At 34.2% G+C, this 23,914-nt stretch overlaps 1 protein-coding gene across 4 annotated transcripts in view; it reads right to left on the bottom strand.

Annotated features, from left to right (window-relative positions):
- The window catches only part of UTRN (utrophin), a 461,045-nt gene that overhangs the window by 43,683 nt on the left and 393,448 nt on the right, over nucleotides 1-23,914 (bottom strand). For all 4 annotated transcript variants that reach the window (XM_081037226.1, XM_081037224.1, XM_081037225.1 and 1 more), the window contains 5 exons: nucleotides 17,791-17,992; nucleotides 13,251-13,336; nucleotides 8,754-8,911; nucleotides 6,581-6,747; nucleotides 1,593-1,704 (listed from right to left, as the gene is read on the bottom strand). In XM_081037226.1, coding sequence (XP_080893352.1) covers nucleotides 1,593-1,704; nucleotides 6,581-6,747; nucleotides 8,754-8,911; nucleotides 13,251-13,336; nucleotides 17,791-17,992 — 725 coding nt within the window. The remainder of the gene's footprint in view (nucleotides 1-1,592; nucleotides 1,705-6,580; nucleotides 6,748-8,753; nucleotides 8,912-13,250; nucleotides 13,337-17,790; nucleotides 17,993-23,914) is intronic.

Consider the following 23,914-nt stretch of genomic DNA (forward strand, 5'->3'; position numbering starts at 1 on the left):
TAACTCAGTTCCCTAAACCAAAGAAAATGTATAGCTCTATGAATAAATTTTGGTTCACTCTTTGGAAGGAGACTAAAAAATAGCCATTGAGAGAAAATGAAGATAACTTCAGAAAAAATAGCTTTACATCAAAAGAACAACAAGAATCAGTATCCAATGTTAGTGAGGCTATAGTAAAATTAGGACATTACCAAAATGTGTTAATAATGTAAAGTGGTATAAGCCTCTTTTGGAAAATGACATGAAGTATTTTGGCCATGAAAATACTCATATTCATTGACCCAGATTATCCACTTGTAGTACTTTATTCTATGGAAATGTAATTTATGTAGTATATGGAAAGAGATTTCTTCACAAAGACATTTGAGTATTGTTTATAATATTAGAAAATTCAAAATAAGCTAAGTGTCCAAATTTAGGGGGCTGGCTAGACAAATTAGAATCATTCACTTAATTAAATATTCTGTAACAAGGAAAAATTATACTGTGTGACAACATGGGGGAACACTTACTATACAACATGGTCATTGAAAAAAGCAGGATCAAAATTACATAAACATAAAAATAAAATCTTAAAATCAGAGACATGGAAAAGTATTGGAAGGTAGCTTATTTAGGATTTTTTAAATTTCTCCATTTTCTACATTTATGGTAATGTAAATAAGTACTTAGGAAATCTTTTTAAATATGTCTAAAAGAAACATGATTTCTCAGTACACAGTATAATTTTCAATATAAGACAGCATGAGTTCTTAAAAGAGTTTGCTGCCAAGAAAGATGTCTAAAATCAAAACACAGTTGTAAATAAAATTTAATTAGTTAATTTTTCTTAAAAAGGTATAATTATTCTGTGTTAATGAATTCAACGTATATTTACTTAAAGCAAAGCAAATATGAATATATCGTTAAGCAATCTTAAATGTCATTTTTCCCCAAAAAAAGTTGTCTAAATAAATTGAATTTTATTTTAGACACTGGTTAATACACGAGCAATACATTAAAAATAACATCCCATATGAAAGTCAATTTGGGGAATGTAATCAATGTTATAAAGATTTTGTAGGGTATCCGATGGACACCTGTCTCATTAGGGAGACCACCTCTGGGAAGATGTAGATGTCTAATCACTGCATTGTACACCTGAAGCTGAAGCTGAATAATAGTGAATGTCAACTATAATTTTATATATATATATGTGTGTGTGTGTATATATATATGTGTACATATATATATATACACATATATACATATATATGATGTATATAGAGCGTGTATATATTTACATATATGTGGTATATATGTTTATATATGGTGCATATATATATGTATATATATAGTTACAAGAAGCGAAGTACAGCATTAGGAATAGGGACTGTGGAAATGTAATGACTGTATGTGATGTCAGAGGGGTAGTAGACTGGGGGAGGGGGTTATCACTGTGAGAGGGATATAAATGATAAATATCTAACTATGACATTGTTTTGTACACCTGAAGCTAATAAAAAAAATAAAAATGAAAAAAAACCCCATAAATAAATAAAATAAAATAAAAATAACCCCCTCAAAACAAGAAACAGTAATGCAGTACTTACAGGTATACAATATTCCACCATTGGATAGTGTAATTTGTGACCTTTCGCTGTTCGGCCCGAAAAAAAGCAACTCTGGCAGACATCATAGTTAAAATGCTTTAGGCTTCTATATCTAAAGAGAAGAAAATAAAATTCATTGGCTTGCATGCCTATTATCCAGTTCAAATCAATCATCTGTGGAAGGAATCTCATTCATCCAAATCACCACGGAAACAAATGGTACGAGTATATTGGCTACAAATGTGGAATTTGCTTAGTGACAGAGTACATCGCCCTTCATTTGCAGAATCTTACTTAGAGGAGTGAAACTCTAAATTTTAAGTTTCTGTGGGTCAGAGTGGAAAACGCCTCCCAGATCCTCCACCTCCCAGAATGGCAGGTAATAACTAAGAACATAAATAAATCGCATCTGCAGAAAAAGATATTAAGTAACAGGACTAACAGAATGAAAATGGAAACAAAATGTAAAGGTTATGTGAAGTTAATATGGTAAATTATTAAGTGCCGAGTAGCTTCTAAAACGACCTGAAAAAAATCACTTGCAAATCGATCTCATGAAAATTAATTGGCATATACCACATCCAGCTTATTTTGGCAGGAAAGCAATCAGTTTGAAACATTCACCTACACTAATAATGCTCCTTGACCTATTGGCATGGATTGAAAAATATGACTCTCTTCTTCTAAATGGAGTTTTGTTTACTGCTGATCACTCCATGGCAGAAAGCCACTCTCCCTTTCTTCACTGGTACTAGACCCTTGCACTGTGGGTAGTGTGCCCTGCTAACAATACATTTCTCAGTCTCTCTTGTTGATGGTGGTGACCAGGGCAATCAATGCAAGTCAAAGTCAGTGGGTGAGGTTTCTAGTTGGAATTTCAAGGAATTTGTTCAGTTGAGAAGAAACGTGGTCCCTCTTCCTCATTCCTAGAAAATAGACCTGACATCAAGAAGGGCTATTCTGTTAGCATGAAGTGACTTTGAAGACGGAAGCCACATGTTAAGGATGACAGACCATAAAGCCAGAACTAGACAAGGGGGGTGTTGATCAAAGGGTACAAACTTTCAGTTATAAAAGGAATAGTTCCAGGAATCTAATGTACAGCATAGTGATTATAGTTAATAATACTGTATTATATACTTGGAAATTGCTAAGAGAGTAGATTTTAAATGTTCTCACCACAAAAAAGAAATGGTACTTATGGGACACGATACAGGTGTTAGCTAACATCATGGAGGAAATCATTTTGCAGAAAGTGCACAAATCAACATGTTAGACACCTTAAATTTACACAATGTTATGTGTCAATTATATTTCAGTAAAGCTGGGGGGAAAAATGATGAACCCAGATGCCTGGGAAGCCACCATTCAATCTTGGGTTCCCATCTTAGGACATTTTTTTTTTTTTTACATGAAAGGAAACTAAGCTTCTAGTTTATTTACGCTTCTATTAAGCAGCTGTATGTTATCCTAACTGAAAAAATTCCCAACTAGTAAAACATTCTGCAAATCTAAGATTTCATTCAAATTAAATTTGTAAGTAATTAAAGAAAAACTCTAGCAGTATTGATAAAAGTTCAAAAAAAATATATATGGATATATGGATATATATATATATATATATATATATATATATATATATATATGGACATATGGATATATATATATGGATATATGGATATATGGATATGGATTATATATATATATATAAAGTGGTAGCTTGATACAGAGTTAAGCTGGGTGAAGTTAATGTTATACCATAATGCTTATACTCCTCTGCCTTTATTTCTAGAGTTGGTTCGTTATTCTTTCTTGCAGCTTAGAGAAAGAGATAACCCTTTACCTAAGAGCTAATCAGACCCATTCTGTCTTGGCCGTGTTGTATTATTGGAATTGTTCTTACATTGACTCCTCCATGCATAATCTTTGCATAATCATTAAATTGCCATTAGTTTGAAGAAATCTTTGCTTAGTCTCATTAACCAGGTATCAACCTCAGACATATTTTTCCTTCATTAATTAAAAATTTTAAATAGACTATATTCACAAAATAGAAAACTGGGAAAATATATATGTGCAAGTAAAAGGAAGATGATACATCACTGGTCATCTTAGCATTTTCAATACTGACATATTTTCTTCAAGTTACAGCTAGATTCGTTGAGCAAGCGGTTTGCACATACTAATCTACTTATTTTTCTGAGCCTGAGACCTGCCTCCCATTCTTATCATGACATGGATAGAGTTCTCTCTAAAATTTCCGAGGACTTCTCCTGAATCAAAGGTCTGTTCTCATATCTGATCTTTAGAATTTCTGCTACACCTAACAAATACCTCTACCATCTTTCTAAAGCTCTCTTTTTGATTTCTACATTATGATTCGTTACTTCTCTTAAGAATCCTGATCGTCTTCTTTCCCTCTTTTCAACCCTGCCTTCTACTGAGCATCACTGCTGCTCAGGCTTTTCTGGCATTTCCACTTAACGGAACAGTTTAAGGACAGCTCACTAAACATTCCAGTATCCCTTGTAGGCTGAGTTACTATCCCACTAATGGTTATTAATCATTGGTAATAAGAAAAAAAAAGCTAACATTTATTGAATGTCTGCTCTTCCTGTGACAGGAACTGCCTAGTCATTTTTCAGGTATTAACTATTCCTGTAATGAAACACTCACAGAATTTGAAGTTGAAGAAACTCAGGTTCAGGAAGACCAAGTAACTTATCCGAAGTCACATAGTTACACTATTCCTGTAATGAAACACTCACAGAATTTGAAGTTGAAGAAACTCAGGTTCAGGAAGACCAAGTAACTTATCCGAAGTCACATAGTTACACAGTCAATCCAGGACTCAAACCTAAGCAGCCTGACTCCAGAGCCAGTTCTCAATACACTGCCTCCTGAATATCCTGCTGTAGCTTTGATCGCTGATGACCAGGGCAACGCCGTACTTTACATTAGAGATATCTACATATGAATTTTACATTAATGTTGGAATCTGCAATACATGAAATTCAACACCTAACATAGTTCACTTTTTGTAACTGCTCTTTCGTTTTTCTCTTATGAAACATTTCAAGTTTATTCAAAAACAGAGAATAATATAATAAACATCCATGCACCCACATCTCAACTTTGATAAATCTTAATGTTATGCTGTAGTTGTCACAGGTCATTTTCTATTTAAGAAATAAAGCTTTAAAGGTATAATCAAATGCTAATATTTTTTAGAGTCTTTTGTCTCATCCTCACTCTCCATGTCCACAGCCTCTGAGAAATCTGGCCCCATAACACATCTCTGGGCTATAGCAATGGCTATACATGGCTGGTTTTATGCAAGCCAGTTTTCCCAAGTCAGTTAATCTGGATGTTTCCTGTGGTTTTACATTACTTTTTATATAAGATATAATGTTTTTGGTCTAATAAGCAATGAGTTAAACCAGTTGTTCTGTTCAGTATCATCTAACTGCTTCTTAACGTCAAATCTCTCCTCTCCTAAAAATCTAACCTGCTTTTTAAAAAATACCATATTGACTAAGAACATGAACTCCAAAGTCAAAAAGATTGTATCTGAATCCTAGCTTTGCGTTCATTTATTGGGTATCCGGACTTGGGCAAGTTGCCTAATCTCTGAGTCTTAGTTCTTTCGTGTATAAAGAAGAGATAATCCTACCAATATTACAGGGTTCTCACAAAGAGTAAATGCAACACATTTTAGCACAATGCCTGGCATACAGTAAGCACTTGATAAATAGCAGCGATTATTAGCTCCGATGACTGTATCTTTCATTTGGATTGTCTTCCCACTAGTATCCTAAGCTTGCCACATTCCAACTATTTCCTTTCTGGTCTGTCCATCTGTATCTACTAGGTACTTCAAATTGAGCCTCTCCAAGAAACCTGCTGCATTTAAACCGTATCTTTTCCATCCTCCCCTTTGCAACATTTGTCCTTTAATTTTCACTGGACCATGCTGTCATCCTGGCTGTCAGTCTCATGCTGATTCTGCTTCACATTGACCACCTGCCTTTTCATCCTCTGAGAATATACATCTTCACTGGTACCAAGGCACTCTGAACTTACAACACTTTAGAGTGGCTCCCTGACATACCACAATTTACAGAAGAAAGGAAAATCTGAGTTCTATTTCTTAGTTAGCCATCCACAGAAAATGCAATGATACTCTTCATACAAACAAAGTTGAGAAAGTCAGTCAAATGAAAACAATTCTGTTTAAGTGAGGATACTGATACTGATACTATACACAACAAAACCAATAATAGATTTTCAAATAAAAAGGGCCATTTTCTAGATTGCCATTTTCAAGATTCCTCCCAGAAGAGAAACATATTATAGTTATGCTAAAAGGTCTAATGCATACTCCCCTAAAGACAAAGAGGTGAAAGGAACATGATAGCCAAGGTACTGCATCCTGGGGCAAACCATAAACCCTGCACAGTCCATTTTGGGGCCACAAACTAATAAACCTGACACACTGATTACATTTATAGTATGGCATTTAGCAGCATTCCTTGGGTGATGGTGAATAGTAGGGTTAATCTACTTCACACAGAACTTGGAAGAAGTAACACAAAGTAATTCGATTACTTCTTAGTTAGTATTTAAATTTTGCTCTCTGCTTACTAAGTTTGATCCCAAAGGCCTGAGAACATCACCAAATTCCATCAGGGCCACTCATGCAGTTATCATGAATGAACATTTGTGTGACCTATACAAATAGAAATTCAGGGAAATCTCCTTCTGGAGCAAAATAATACAAATAACAGCCATAATAATAAATAAGCTTCATGTAGTGGCTATAAGATGAAATGCCATTTTCAGATGGCTACAATATACAGAAGATCTCCTTTATTTAGGAGGCAAACCCCCAAATGGGAATAAATGAAAGGGATGATGGACATACACTGAGACGATACAACCAGAACAGAACATAATCTCCTGCTGCCCCTGGTTGTAGATCACCTTACCTGAATCCAACAATTGGACATTCTTTACAGATGTTGCATTTGGCCTGATGTTTGGCAGTCTCAGCTGCTGCCACTCGATGTAAAACCGGCAGCCAAACCATGGACTGTGGTTCCAGACGCATCCAATCTATAAACTCTTTCACACTTATCTCTGGCTTGTTGTTATTCTGGTGAGGAAACAAACATATTGAAGGTGAAGAAAATGTCTTCCTTTAAGTTGCGGCAAGTGTTGTTGCTTCATAATCTGAAAATCTGTGCACCATTATACATTGTTCTTTCCAGGTCAGAGAAATCACAAAACATTTGAGGTTCTTCAAGGAAAGAAAATTCTTGAATTTAAAAAGAGAAAAAGCAGAAATTGTCACACAGAAAAAAGAAAAAAACAATACCAATACCTTAATATACTCAGATTTAAAAAAAACAAAACAAAAACAAAACCCACAGAAGTTACTCTTGTCACATGAACATTTTAATTCCATGCAATTCATTTATCTAAGACAGTAAAAATTTGTGAAACTAAAAACTCATTGATAGCACCCTAACTTGAAGGCCATGATAAGTGCCAAATAAAAAAACTGTTACTTCTGTGCCCTGTTCCAGTCCTGTTATAACATCACCCTGAGGGGCATACCACTGTGAATGTACTTTGCCAGATTTCCAAATCATGAATTGCATGATGAATTGCAATGTCTTAGTCTTTCTTCAAATCTTAATATTAAGGACTTTTTATACCTGCAAAGTTAAATTTATACCAACATCTTTCTCCTGCTTTTGTCAAGATCATTCTACCAAACAGCACATGGGAAAATAATACTTAGAATTTTCATTTGGTATGTTTTGTATCTCTAAAACAAGAAAAAAGACCATTATAAAACATAATAACCCATAACATCAATTCTCCTTAAAGAGAGCGTATGAGCTTTTTTATTTTTCTCAGCAATGATAAATCACTGGTTATGCTTTGGGAAAATATCTGTAGGCTTGTATTTTATGCATATTTACAACACCAGTAGTAATACCCTGTTTACCTGAAAACAAGACCTAGCCGGGCTATCAGCTCTAATGTGTCTTTTGGAGCAAAAATTAATATAAGACCCAGTATTATACCGTACTATATTATGTTATACTATATTATTATATTATATATTATATAAGACCCGGTCTTATATTATAGTAAAATAAGACCGGGTCTTATATTAATTTTTGTTCCAAAAGACGCATTAGAGTGGATTGCCTTGCTAGGTCTTATGTTCAGGGAAACACGGTAGTTCTAAAATGCTTTTATATGCAGTAAGTATTAAAAAGAGACTAAAATGCTTTTCCAGTTTAACATGAGTAACTTAGATCAGTATGAAACTTTGTACATCATTCTCCTTTAGTTCACATGTTCTCAAAAAAAAGACTGTTATTTTAATAACATCTTTAATGTATGTATTTTTAAAATGTTGCCTACAAGGAAGTCAGGGCATTTTTATTCATTTATTTAGCAAATATTTATTAAGTAGCTATGATGTTCAAGGATACAATAGTAAGAGGAGAGAAACAGTCCTTCTTCATGGAGCTTAGGCTTGTATTGAAGAAAAAACACACTGACCAACCAGTTATACAATTCAGTATGTAATTATAATTGCAATAAGCGTCATAAGAAGGCAGAAGCAATTCAAGTAATATAGTGGGACACATAACCTCATCTGAAGGGGTGAGAGAAGGATTTTCAGAGGATGTGAGATTTAAGCAAACACCTAAAGATTAAATAAGGATTAGTGATGAGAAGGGGGCTTGTGGATGGAGGGTATGGAAGAACATTCTAAACAGAGTTTATATGTCCAAAGGCAGTAAGGCAGGAGTGGAGGAACTAAAACAGTGTGGCTGGAAAGCAGAGAACAAGAGGGGATGAGTGCCAAAAGATAGCACCCAGACAAAGGTAGGGCCAAATCACAGCAATCTGATAGCACATGTTAAAGATTTTGGATGGATAGATTGAGAAGCAGTAAGTCTCTTTGAGGCCGTGGTTATTCCTTGAATGGAATACACCGTAAGAAATAAACTTAATGGGACAGTACCCAACCTCTTCCACTTTAGGCTCCAGCCCAAGTTCACTGTTCCATTTCTCGGAACATCCTCAAAACCCTTTCCTGACATACCCTGTATACCAGTAATCCTTCGTGTTTACCTGTTGGAAGCAGCTGCGAACACTGGGTTCAATGTTACTGCCTCCAAAAGCCGCTACTTCTCCCAGCTGCCGCGGGATCTGGATGGCATCGTGAAGTAAGAGGCCGAGCTGCCTCTGGTCACACATTTCTGTCGGCCCCGCCACTTCCTTAAAGAGATCTATAACGATGAGAGGCAACAGGTTAACTTCCATGTGCCAACAGTATTCTTTTACGTAAAATATATCTTTGGGTATGGGGATTGAACAATGCAGATTTAAAAAGAAACACAGGAACATGAATCAGACAGTCGTCTCCTGAATTATGACGACCTTGAAATTCTACTAATCTATAATCAGGGACTATTTAACGCACATGTTTCCTTAAAACAACTTACTGTTGTGTGTCAATACATGTAAGTACACCAATGAATACAAATTTCTTTTTCAAATGGCACATAAATACATGTGGGTTCATTCAATGGTCTCAATAAGGATTTCCTTTCTTATTGAGAAAGACAAGTGAGCCAAAATGAAGCTTTCTTCATGGCTTGTCAAAAGGATAAATATACCTTAAGTAGCAAATCTTTAAATGTTAGCACATTTGCTGTTAAATTTTGTGTTCAATCCTAAATTTAATATTCTATTAAATATACATATATATTTACTTCTTTTAAAGAATTCTATACTCAAATCTCTTTATATAAGAAACATTAAAAAGTACAGGGAGGTATGTTTCATTTTTAGGTGATTTTTTTTTTTACTTAGGCCCAATCAGTCTCTTATTCCTTACTAGCTATTAAAATTATTTTTGTTTTACTTCATTTCATGTAATAAAATACATTCATTTAAAATTTAAGGATTTATTAACAAAACGCATGGATACTTTCACATAGTTCTTAGGCTTTTCTAGTCATCCAAACAAACAAACAAACCAAAAAAACCCATTAACTTTGCTTTATTACTGTCTTGATTCAACTTGATTCAATAAAATTAAAACTGTTCGGTATTGCTTATCTTCTATTTCCCACTTGTAATAGTTTGAAAATTAAAATTATACTGTACTTCCAGCAATAAGGTTAATATACTTGAATAAGTTACTTTTGGAATAGGGAGAAATTTCACATAAAAATAATCCATTTCATTATAAAACTAATAAGTTGTGGGGAAAACATCCTAAGTTCTGAAAATTCAAAATCACACAAATTGTAAATAGTTTTCACGTTAAGTTTTCCAAGAACAGAAGAAATGGGAGTAAATATTTATTGTATCCTCAAAACCATTTTCAAACAATTCGTGGTAAATGAATATCAGATCAAACTGTATCATTGCCCCCCCTTTTTAAGGGGGATAATCCTAGATCTAACACTGTCAACAGTGAATTTTCAAACAACCGACCTAAGCTTAGTGATATTAACACAGTAACTATAATGAAATATGACTTTAATTATAAGTATACGTTGGGAAAGCAAATTCAGTCAAGATAAATTTAATTTTTATTATAGTTTGTTCACTTAGATTTAGTTAGAGTTCTACCTATTTCTTTTCATTTGTCAAAAATAAGATTATCATAGCCAGAAAACATTTATCCAGGATTCTTCCTATGACAGTCATTTTAAACCTGTTCCTGGGAAGAGTCCTCTGAGGTAAATAGAGTCGACACGTATGTGTAATAATCTGTGCACAGAAGTGCACATTTTCAGGGAGGGAACGGTGCCAAGCTTTTCCTCTTTTAAGGCAGACAGCTATACTGCTATGCCACTCTAAAGGTCAAACTACACACAAAACATAAGAGAAACGATAAACATTAACATTGAACATTTTGACGTATTTCTAAATTTTTATACAAGTTCACATTCTGATGTTATAGTCAGAAATAAAAAGCAGTGTCAGAAAGTGGGAATGGGTCAGAGGAAAGTCACAATCTAAAACCCAAGTTCTAATCAATTAGCACAGGACAAATACAAAAGGCCATACAAAAGAATCTCGGTCAATGTGCTTTGGATGACGCTAAGAAGCCACCAGCTAGGAGCAGGCAGGCCAAGGTGTTGTTAGAACCTAATCAAGGGAGAGTCTCAGGAAGGCATGAGGAGAGAGGAAGATGTCACCACGGTAAAGACACCGACATTAGCCATTGCAAAATCAGTGTTCAGACAGATAACCAAATGACCCAAGATGGCACCTTTGCTGGTGAGTTTGGAGAGCAAATTGTCTTAAACATTCACTTGAACAAAGGAAATAATACCAAGGAAGTGTTAGTCTGGTATCACTGGAGAAATCAAACTGGAATCAGAATTGCTAAGGACCTCAAAGGAAGAAAAAAAAGACGAAACCTCAGAACGTTTCCTGAATCTCAATACTCCCAAAAAAGATTTAGATTAATTTCAACCCAAGAGATTTTTATTTAATTAAGTTCTAAAATGGCAAACTTCGTGGAATAAATTAAATATCAGAAATTTTCATTATAGGGGCTTCTGCTTTTCCTGCATAATCTGAAAATTTAATGTCAAATTATACAGAGTATTACATTACCAAACATTTGCAGAAAGTGTGTCCACTATAGGATGAGTGTCTGAGTACATGTATGCTTGAAATACCCTCTTCATTTGAAAGATTATACATTTCAGAAATACGTTTGAACGTATGTGTATATAAAAAAGACATCTTTTATATATAATTTTGTGTAGAATTTGTTTTTGCTCTATAAATGCAGCCACCATATTGTAACTCTTTCTGCTGGTTTCAGCTTACTTCCTGATAATCAGCTTGAAAAAGAAAGGGAGGACATAACTAGTGATTTAGGAAAACAGGTCACACTTACATATTTACAATGCATGATAAACTTTGAGGTTGAATTTGCATTTGTTTCAGAGTAAGTTGAGTACCATGATACAATTGTCACAATGAGAGAACCCTACATTCTTTCAGGAGAACATGAAAATCCCAAATCACAGACGATAAAAAAGTCCTTTTCTAATTTTGGTACATTGATGCTGTCATTCACATTTTTCTTTCTTACTCATTCCAGAAATAGCTTTTTTTAAGCTTTGAAAATGGTATCCTTTGACAACTGTGATGCTGAAGATGATTTAAATTCTGGATAAATGAAAGTGCCACCAAACAAAAGCGTTGTGCAAAGCGTTTTGCCGCACGTTTTACTAGATCATAATTCCCTCAAGTCACCTAACCTCCCGATCTTACAATCAGCTTTTCTTTTCATACAAATCAACATCTCCTCTCACTGCCATTCTTGTCAAACTGCATTAGAAACAAAAGCCTTTATGAACTAGATCTGAAGTTAAGTATCAAGCCACCTCACAGCCATCCCAGAAAATAAATGTTTTTTAAAAGATATGTCTGTTCACATAAAACGCAATACTTGACTAAATGGACAGGCCCTGTGATCAAATATCCTCTTGTTTTGGGTATCTCTCCATTCATGAAGTCTTTCCAGCCCTCTCCCCCAAATGGATGCAGAGATCTGTAAAGAATCATCGGGGAGTATGTGTGGCAGGATAAAGTAACACACACTTTATGGACAAAATTGAATCAAAAGCTATTTTACAGTAGTTAAGAGTTTGGAGACACAGCAGTAATTGTTACAATTTATTCAACAACTGCTATTTCAAGGTACTTTTCACATATTATCTCTAATTGCTTTCAAAGCAAGAATTATTGGCTTCATTGTTTAGCTGAAGAAAATTCGCTAAATTTCAGCTTCCTGAAGCATGAAATGGAAGTAATATTACATCTTAGCTGTAGTATTCAGTGGGAGCTTGTAACCTGTCCAGTCACTTAGCCACTAAGTGGTAAAAGCGAAGTTTGAAGGCAGGTCTCTCTGGCTCCTGAGTTTGTCCTTTTCCAAATGTCAAGATGCCCTTTGTTCACTAACAAAAGGACACCACCAACATATTTGGTAAATGAAAACAAATACAACAAAATATGTTTTTATCACTTTTTAATTTTTACACTATAGAGTTATTTGTCTGACTGTGTCTACAGTAATTCTAGTCCATCTTGATTACTTTTTTAAGTATTTTAAGTATACAGGTTCTAGTTCAAAGTTTAATATAAAGGTTGTAGTCTTAATTTTATTTCTTTTAAATATTAAAAGTACACAGAAATAGAAAAGTCCTGGGCATTAGAGTCAGAAAACTCTATGATCTAATCCTAGCCTGAGGATTTATTGTCGCTACAGCTTTTTATTACATTTTTAACCTATCTCAGCATTGCATTTTTTCAGCTATATCATTATGGGGTGATTATTCTAAGAATTAAAGGAGCTATATTGTGGTTGGTTCTCACTCAAGCAAGGCACCTCACCTCTTGATCCTGTAATCTACTTTTCATTTCACACAAACCCACACCTCTGTACTGGTACCCTTTGCCTAGCCTGGACATATTTAGTAAGGGTTAAAGAAATGGGAATTATTATTACCAGCAATTCATATAACGTAAGTCTCCAATAAACTGTCATTATCATTACTAAAAACACATTGGTATAAAAAAGGTCTTACGTACATCTGTATTTTTCTTCTAAGAGACCTTTAGAGAGAGACATCAAGCCAATCTTCAGACTTTGCACTCTGATTTTTCCAGTCCGACCCCTGAAATTATAAGAATCTCAATGTGTTATATGAATTTAAAATTGTATACAGTATATTAATTATTTCTGAATATCTATTTTCTTGCGGGTTATCTTAAAGATATATCTTAAAGATATAACTTTTCTATTCACATTTAATAATTAATGTTAAACCCACACAATTTCATGACATATTTTAATAGTATGTTTGACCTAGTCTGGAAGAATATACAACCTGAAGTCAGTCACTTTACACAAAACATATGAGCTAGGAAAACAAATTAAGTCAAAACGAAAACTTTAATTATAAAACTTGAAAAGATTTCATTTCTATAAATACTATGAATTAAAATCTATTAATAATTGTAAATGCAAGATTCAAAATAGATAGCTAGAGCTTATATAATATGCATGTGAGTTAATAAAGCAAGAAAGGACCACTGAAAATGGCAATCATCCATTCATCATACCATCAAGAGTTATGAAGCCTTCCTGTGATACCAGCATACTTCTATGTACTGTAGGGACACATAGAAAAGTGAGACACATTTCCGACCCATAAGCTCACATACTAGCTGGGAAGTGAGGTAAGAAACAACTGAAGAATCCTAAGAAAATATGACACCAACCTTTATGTATGGAAATAATCAAGTACAAGATAATTGTGGCTGACTAATTAATGATTGGTGATTAGTTTGAGTAGTCACTAGTATGACAACATTTGATAAAGAAGGTAATAAGTTGGATATTGATGGCATGACAGGGCTCACTTTCTCAACTAGGAGAAAGTGGAGTATCACAGGAAAAGCTTGAGCAAGAGAACAGAGGTAAGGGGGTAGGTAGCAAGATGCATTCAGGTGTTGCCAGGACTTGCATGAAGGCTAAATGGTTGATAAAGTTGTCCAGGTTATATGGGGTCAGAGGATGGAGGGCTTTGATGTTAAATAAGATATCTGGATTTGAGAGACAATAGGGAGTGAGTGAAAATTATTAGTGAGTAACATAACCCAATATTTAAGTACTTGGTTTCCTGATTGTTTTCATAATTAACTCCTGAAATTAGTTTAACTGGAAAGATATGCACCTTATAAAATTATATCTATTTTTGGAAAAATGGGAAAAAATAACACTGGAGCAAGGGATATTAATATTTTCTGTAGAGACAAAAGTATTTAAACTAAGTATTCTAGACTATTGCTTCAAGTCATAATTTAAATAATTTTGATTACCATTAAGTCTAGAAGGAAGATTATGAAATTAAGACTTCATAACCTGGGAAGATAAAGATTGAGCAAGGTTGTGAACTCATGAATGGAATCAATTTTATCTTTAAGGTTTATAAAGACCTTTCTACACACTAGTTCATTTGTCCTTCATAATCATCTATGTGTGATAAACCAAGCAAATATTTTATCTCAATCTTTCAGATGAGAAACTGAGATGTCAAATGTAAAGTGGCTAACATATCACACAGCAACCAGAACCAAATGTTTGGATTCTTGTTATCCACAACAGAAGAAAATGGATTTTAAAAATAAAATTTAGAATATTAGGAGAAGTGGGGGTACATGTTAAAACTTGAAATAGTACCTTTAAAATAATTTATAAAGTACTATTTTTCTGAGATATGGCAATATGGTAAGAATGATCATGCAATTGTCAAAAAATTTGAATATTAGTGCTATGTCTACTGCTAATATGTAATAGATGGCCGAAGATAAACTGTCTTGTCTTACTGGGTCAGTTTCTCAATCAGTAAAATGAAGAGGGCAAAATGGAGGATCCTGAAAATCCTACTTCTAGAATTCTATGATCTGCTGTGGGTACATCAATCATTATTTCAAGAGCTGGTTGAATATACTTCAAGAGCTGAAAATGCTAGTACCAGCAGCATTATATTACACAAAGACAGTAAAAAATATATGGTTAATGAATGAATGTCAGGTAGCTGAATAAATGGAAGGATTAGATCATGGTACCATTTCCAAGTTTCAGAGTTCTTTGGTGTCCATTATTTTCTGGTGCATAGGAAAAAGTAGAATATAGTTTCCATCAGATTCTCAAAGGGAACTAATGGCTTGAAAAGAGTTAAAAACTCTTATTTATACAAGTGAACAAGTCATAGTTATTAGAGAAATTTGGCCAATCAATTCTGGTCATCAGAAACTACCATCACATGAGTGAATGTGTTTCTTCCTAAGGTTAATTCATGATATTCCTCTCCGAGATAGAAAACAAGACAGAATAGACATTGTTCTAACCCAGCATGCTCTTTGCTATTTTTTCTTTGGCATAAAAAGTAAGTACATCGTAAAAGATTTTTTTCCTTTAAAATGGAAAATTTCAAGATACTGTCTTTCTAAAAGAGAAACAGTACCTTAGGGATGAAGCATTTCCCATGTGTTCACATTTGATGGTGGAAAGTAGAAATATAGAAACAGTCAACTTCCTAGAATATGAATCACAACATTTCACACACTGCTTCCTTCCCAACTAAATGGCACTATTCCCTTTGGGCTGTCCAGTGAAAACAGAATATGTATGTGTAATAGGCTGAATTATAGCTCTCTAAAATTCATACACTGAAGTCCTAACTCCCAATACCTCAGAATGCAACTGTATTTGAAGACAGTATTTGGAGATAGGATCTGAAAAGAGGTAACTAAGTTAAAATGATCATGGTCATTAGGGTTGATCCTAATCCAATTTGACTGGTGTCTTTATAAGAACAGGATATTAGGACAGACACACACATAAGAAAGACCACGTAAAGACTTGGAGATAACAGCTATCTATTTATAAAACAGGGAAAGGAGCCTCAGGAGAAACTAATCCTGCTGACATCTTGTTCTTGGACTTCTAATCTCCAGAACTGCAAGAAAATAAATTTCTGTTGTTTAAGCTACTCAGTCTGTAGTACTTTGTTACAGCAGCCCGAGCAAACAAATACAGCACGTTAGAGCCACAGAAAATCTGAGGGTGCGATTTTACGTCTTTCTCAGTTCTTTCCGTAAATATGGCTGAAGATGTGCACCTCAACCCTACTCCATAGGGCTTAATGAAGTTCCTAAGTATCCAATGAATTTAACATTCTTCCTGGGACATAAAATTAAATTATAGGCTTTGTAGTTAAAACACCAAATTGACCAGCTATTTTAGTGAATTTACTATGGAATATTTCTTATAGAGGTTTAAAAAATGGAAAATAAACTTAATAGTGCATAATTGCTAACAGTTATACTTTACCATAGAAGGATAAATTTGCATTAAAATGAACTGTATTAATATATGTCAGATAGGGATATAGCAAATCCCACCTTCATTATGGTAATTGAGATTCATGCTATCTGTTGTTCAGTGAATTTCTTAAGAACCCTCAAGTACACAAATGCTATTTGATTATTAAAAAACAAACAAAAAGTTGATATTTGTAAGTATTGTAAAAGAAAGATTCTTCTAACCAAAAGAATAAACCAAATTTTAATTAAATCATCGCTAAAGCTACTGTCGTCATTGTTTGTTTCTTATACAGAATAAACTGTTAAATGTGTGTATTTATGAACTATCTTCTATCTCCTTTTTTTGTAAATCACATAAAAGGCCAATAAACACAAATTCTCATAGAGCTAATTAATGGAAAATAACTCTTAGAATCTGAGAGAAAAACAACAGTTCCAATTTTCTTATTTCATCTTTGCGTATTTTAACCCCCTACCAGAAGAATGAATAATTCCTAATGTTTCAGAAATGTCAGCCCACAGCAGGTCTTCTAGAATTATTTCACAAATGCATTGTCACATTCAAAAAACCCAAAATTAATGGCAAACGAGTTATGCTGAAAGTTGAGAGTACTTTTTATGTAACAGTGAGTACATAATTCAATTACTGATATTAGTGCCCTATAGCATAAATTATTTAAAATACCACATATATATTTATATAAAACCACCATTGCAATAAATAAAGCTAATACCAAAAGACACATTTAAAAATGCCTTTAATTACTATTCAAACTGCTTTTAAGTTGTCACAAAAAATCGCAGAGTGGATTATTATGAACCAATTATTTTAATTTGTACAATAAATACAAAACAATGTCTTCAAAAAATACTATACAAATCCTGAAATGAGAAAGAAATCGAAATTATTTATATTAAGCTTCCCCTAGCATGGTGACAAAAAACAAACAAACAGAAAACAAAAAACTTACAACTATGATAACTTTTATAATTGAAGGGAAGAAATCTTAAAATAATACATAGACATTCTCTTTTGTTCTATTGTTGGTTAAGTACTCAATTTTTAGAAAGTCATTCATTTTTGAAAGTTAATATAACTCTTTACACTTTGAAATTACTTTAAAAAATCACTTTAAAAATTTATGTATTTTGTTTGAGAATACATAAAAACATACTTTGTATTATTAAGATATTTTGTTCAATGACTATTTTAATAGCAAAAAAATGGAAAACTTACGTGTCATATACATTGAGCAACCAGTTGAGACACATATCCACACAGAGTGGTACATTGACCAGATCCTTATGCATTTGTTCAAGGCCGTCATAAGTTGTTGTCAGACAGTTAATGACATCTGGAACACTAAGGAGCTGATCATTTTGGTTCAGCTTGTGTTGTTTGAAAACTTCATTTGTTGTATTCAACTCTAAGAGATCCACTGATAAGGTGAAAAAAAGGGTATATGTACAGTTATTACATTATATAACAACATGGAAACAAAAACATTTCTAGTCTTAAGTATTTGGCTTGCTCTTCACCTTAAGAATGTACCCTTTTTAGATAATTAAATTTTTAAAGTAATAAATAGCATTTCTAACCTCTCCTTTTATCCAAATGTCCATGTTTTTTAATCTGAGCTATGTTGCTTTCAAACTGATCCCATTTTTTAGTCTTTGAAATATCAATTTTTCCCACTTTCTTTTTTGGCTTTCCTCTCTCCAATGTCTTTCTACTTTTAAATACAGGCAGGCATATTATTTCTAAATCTATTCCAAGTGGTAGGAAGTCCCAAATATTACATTGCTTTCCTTCTCTTAATTCCTGAGAACAGCTTGCTCACCACCCTCCCAATTCATCTTTAATCACTGCCAGACTAATCATTCTTAAATAATTTCTCAACGTGTACCTCATGAGATACAAAGTTTGCTGAAAATGTTCAGTGTTTTAAAAAATGGGCTTTTCATTATGCAAAACAATATGAAGATTTCCTCAAAATAAAAGTATAGAATTACCATATGATCCAGTAGTTCCTCTTTTAGTTACTTATCCAAAGAATATAAAAATACTAATCAAAAAGAGATATGTACTCCTGTGTTTATTACAGTATTATTCATAATAGCCAAGATATGGAAACAACCTACGTGACAATCAACAGATGAATAAATTAAGAAGGTCTGGTATATCCATACACAATGAAATACTACTCAGCCACAAAAAAGATGAAATATTGCCATTTGTAACAATGGATGGATCTTGAGATTATTAAGTGAAATAATCAGAAATAAAAGAATAAAAGATATATGATTCAATCATACATGGAATACAAACAAAAAAACAAAACAAAACAAAAACAAAAACAAAAACAAGAGCATACATGCAGACAACAGATTGGTGGTTATCAGACGGGAAGTGGGATGGGAGTAGGGAAAAATGGGTGAAGGGAGTCAAATATACAGTATGGATGGAAAATACCTTGTTTCCCCGAAAATAAGACCTAGCTGGACAATCAGCTCTAATGCATCATTTGGAGCAAAAATATAAGACCTGGTATTTTATATTATATTATATTATATTATATTATATTATATTATATTATATTATATTATATTAATTATATTATATTATACCGAGTCTTATAGTAAAATAAGACTGGGTCTTATATTAATTTTTGCTCCAAAGATGCATTGGAGCTGATTGTCCAGCTAGGTCTTATTTTCGGGGAAACACAGTAGACTTTTGGTTGTGAGTACACTATACAGATATCAAATTATAAGGTTATACACCTGAAGCATATAATGTTTTATATATATATATATATATATGTATGTATATATATATATATATATATATATATATATATATATATATATATATATATAAAATCTCAAAAAAGAATAAATTAAACAAACAACAAACAGGCTCTGTAGAAAAATAGTAGTGTCCCACTGCCTACTGAACCAAGCCTGATATACAGGGCCCTCACAACCTGGCCCTAACTCCGTTTGCTACCCAAGATGCTTTGGCATACAGACAACTTGCAGGTGGTTAGGTTAGTGGAGGTTGGCAGGTAAGGCTCCACATGAGTAGGTCTTCATGTACTTGCTCCCATCCTTACTCTTCATGTAGAACATCTACTGTGAGCATGGCTGGTGCTAGAGCACAGAGGGTGAAAAAGAAGGATAAGGCAGAGGTCCTGGACTCAAAGACGGTCAGTTTGAGAAGGAGGTTAAGACCACTGATAACTTTACTAAAAGGAGGGAAAGCACCCCAAGAGAAAAGTACATATGAGGTCAGACAATTAAGTTCACAAACTTGTTGCAATGATGTTGCTAACCTTTTTTGATATCAGAGGGATTATTCATTATGAATTTGTACCAACTGGACAAACAGTTAACCACGTTTACTATTTGGAAGTGCTGAAAAGGTTGCGTGAAAAAGTTAGACGACCTGAACTTTTCAGCAACAACTCATGGCTCTTGCGTCACGACAATGCACCAGCTCACAGGGCACTGTCTATGAGGGAGTTTTTAACCAGCAAACAAATAACTGTATTGGAAAACCCTCACTAGTCACCAGATCTGTGGTCCCCAATGACTTCTTTCTTTACCCGAAGGTAAAGGAAATATACAAAGAAAGACATTTTGATGACATTCAGAACATCAAGGGTAATATGATGACAGCTCTGATGGCCATTGAAGAAAAAGAGTTCCAAAATTGATTTGAAGGGTGGACTAGGTTCTGGCATTGGTGCATAGCTTCCCAAAGGGAATACTTCGAAGGTGACTGTAGTGATTTTCAGCAATGAGGTATGTAGCACTTTTCCTCGAATGAGTTTGTGAATGTAATTGTCAGACCCCATACTTTTCTACTACAGCTATTACTGCTAGGGGAGTGGAAGGAAGGACAACTGGAAAAGGCGCCCTATGAAGGTGGGATTTGAAATGGGCCTTAAAAAAATAGAGACCCATGTAAAACAAGGAAAGAATTCCATGAGGACAGAACTGCCTGAGAAAAGATAAGAATTAAAAGAAGTCCAGGGGAGCTCTAAGGATGACGGATGGCAGTGTGGATGGATAGTGTGTAGCTCACTCATCAGTGACATGTGGTTACCGTGAGGCAGACACAGAGCTCAGGGGTGGCACACACTGCCCCAGGAGCGACCCTCAAAGGTGAGGAGTAAGATTTTAGACAAAAAGAAAAAAGTCCTATATAATCTTTCTTTTAAATCAATGTTGAGTCATTCATTAGCTAACTGAAAACAGGGAAACACACATTATCAAACTACCACGTATCTATACATTTATTAAGTGTGGAGATGACTCTTCTAATTCTGAACATATGGGTTTAGAAAATTACAGAATTTAAGGTCTGCTCATGGAAATTACTGCTTTGTAAAATTCTTCCCCTATCTCCATATTTAACTTTTAACATTAAAAATATAAACTCAGGGAAGATTTTTAGAAAACTATAACCAACTAATTTCTCTTTGCTAGATGTGAAAGTGTTCCCTCAAAAAAATATGACATTTTTGACAATTAAATAAAATAACAAATAGCTTCCTTTGTATTTACCTATTTTTAACTATTGAATACACACTCATTTTGAATTTTTAGAGAGATTTAAGAAATATGTCCACTCTGGCTGCTTAAACACCACAGAATGATTTATGTTTTCAAGTTATCTACAATGGAAAAGAACTATGTTAAAATCACACAGATTAAAATTATTTCTAGAACAACTCAACAGGGACTACATTAAAATCATTTCTAAAAATAATTCACTTTTTAAAAAGAGAGAAAGATAAACATAAAATACACAAGTCTAGATAACAGGTCAATTCATTTCCTTCAGATGTCAAATGCATCATTGGTTTTTCAGCTAATATATAAAATAACTAAGTAAGGTTCACATGACTTAGAGATGGTGTCAGAAGAATAGCTGAGAACCATCTGAAATTTTCATTGTCCCTTTTTCTTGGCATTGTATACTGTTTTCAATGATCAACTCCCAGAGGCCAGGAGCAAAATTCAAATTCACTCTTCATGGTGCCTGATAAAGAGAAGGGCTTAATAAATGACAGTAGCTATAGAACTAAATTCCATATAGATACAAAAATTATTCAAATACTGCCAAAATGCTCTAAGTTTCTGAATTCCCACACTAATTATACCAGTAACACAGCACTGCTATTATATCTCCCCACCTGGCATAAAGTAACAATAGACCCAATTCTAAAATGATGACCGTTTCCTGGATGAGGCTGTCCTTGTATTTCTTCCAGAAAAGTCCCTTTTGTAATACACATTGTAGCTATGACAGTAATTTTCCATGTCCCACACACTATCATGTCTTCAATTTTTAGTGATTTACTCTGACACTTTGCCTTAGTGCCTAAGCAAGGCATATATCTTCCAGAAATGTGTCACATTTAGGTACCTTTAAAGGATTGACTATATTTAAATCACAGAAAATTATTATCTTCTCTTTTCAAAGGAAGACAAATGACAGCTCAGTCATGTGGCAACTGAAACAAAGAGCAGAATCATTTTCTAACCAACTCTTTCTTTAATCCCACATTTGAGGCATAGGAGATCAAATAGAAATGGATCATCATTCTCCTGTTCTGTAAAAACACACACTGTCTAGCACCCGACCTTGGGCGTCTATGACTCTTCTGTTCTTGAACTGTTTGGCCATTGCTTCTCATTACCATCTTGCCCATCTCTTCTTCCCCAGACATTGTAGAAACAGAGGTGGCGCCACGTCCAAGGTCTCGCATCTGCCCTTTCACTCTATAAGCCTCATGCCCTCACTCACTTTCATTACATCAATTATTACTTCTTCCTGGATGACTCCAGATTCTATTTTCTCATTCTGATCTCCTGCCTGAACACCTGATCTACATTTCCACTGCTCTGTTCCCAACTAGAGCTATACTGTTCTCTTCTAGACACTGGCCACCTTAACAAATACAGGTCTTGCCTTCTTGTTATGCCAGTAATGGGATTACTACCTTCCATAGACCATCAGTCTGTAAATCCTAAGAAATCTTAATACCGTCCTTTTACCCTTTGCAATTTATCAACTACCAAATTCCAGGAGTCATCAGTTCTTTCTCCTCTTTACAAATCCACACCCTCATCTCCCCTCCTACTACTGCCAGCCAGCTCAGCCTCCATCATCTTTCACCTGAACTGTTTGCTTATCCTCTGTTCCCTTGGTCCTTCTATCTGTCTTAGATATTGTCTCAAGCATACATTCATAACTGGCCCTATCTCCTGAATCCCACCAAAAATAAATTGTCCTATAGTACCCCCGCTCTATACAAAAAAATCCAAAAAATTAAGCACAACATTAGGAGAGCTTGAACAACAAAAAAATAAAGGAATCAGAAAAGGTTTCAAAAAAAAACCAAAAAAAAATGACCTTGAAAATGGACCTAAATTGATGTTAAGGACATTTCTAAATTCTGGACAAATAGCTCATAAGCTACTGCATTTAGTCTCCATTATTACCTGATGTCCCCTGAACTCCATCCAGGAATGCGAGTCTCATGCATACAACTCCCTTCCCTCATACCCTTGATTCCAGCCACGTGTCTAAATCCTATGTGTCTTCTAAGGCCTGGCTAATACGCTTCCTACTCAAGAAGCTTGCTTTATTCTTCATGATGAAGGAGATCTCTCCCTCCTCTGACAGCAATTCCCTTTGGCTTCTCTGTCACTGCCTATCACATAGAGTTTTGAAATTGAAATGCAAAAGAATACATATAATACATGTGGGTGGTCTAAAACAAAACAATAGAACCAACACCCATTAATCCATCACACAGCTAAAGAAATAGACAGTTACTGATATCTTGGATGTCCCTTGAAGAACCTCCTTAATTCCATTCTCATAATCACAGGAGAACATCTACCTCAGCATCTCACTTTCAGTTACTGAATGTACATATGCGTCCCAAAATAATATCGCATTTAGTTCTGTATGGTTTTGAACTATATATAAATGGAATCAAAGTGTACATGTTTCTTCTGCTACTTGATTTTTTTCATTTACCTTTATATAGTTCTAAGATTCAACCATGTTGATGCTGATTACTGGTTCATTTATTTTTTGCTGCTGTATCAAAAAATCACATTTATGAATATGCCAAAATTAAACAATTTTACAATTAAAAATACAGCGATAAACCTTCTTGTACATATTCTCTAGTGTACTCCTATACCATTCACACTCAAATCATTCACTCAATATGTGCTAGAAGGCTGCTCTGTGCTACCAGTTGTATGACACCAGAAGTGGAGAAGAAAACACTCATCCCTCACGTGAAAGCTTAGTGCATTTGGAGAGACAGACA

The sequence above is a fragment of the Rhinolophus hipposideros genome, assembly GCF_964194185.1.
Source record: "Rhinolophus hipposideros genome assembly, chromosome: 3".
In the NCBI taxonomy this organism is placed as follows: Eukaryota; Metazoa; Chordata; class Mammalia; order Chiroptera; family Rhinolophidae; genus Rhinolophus; species Rhinolophus hipposideros.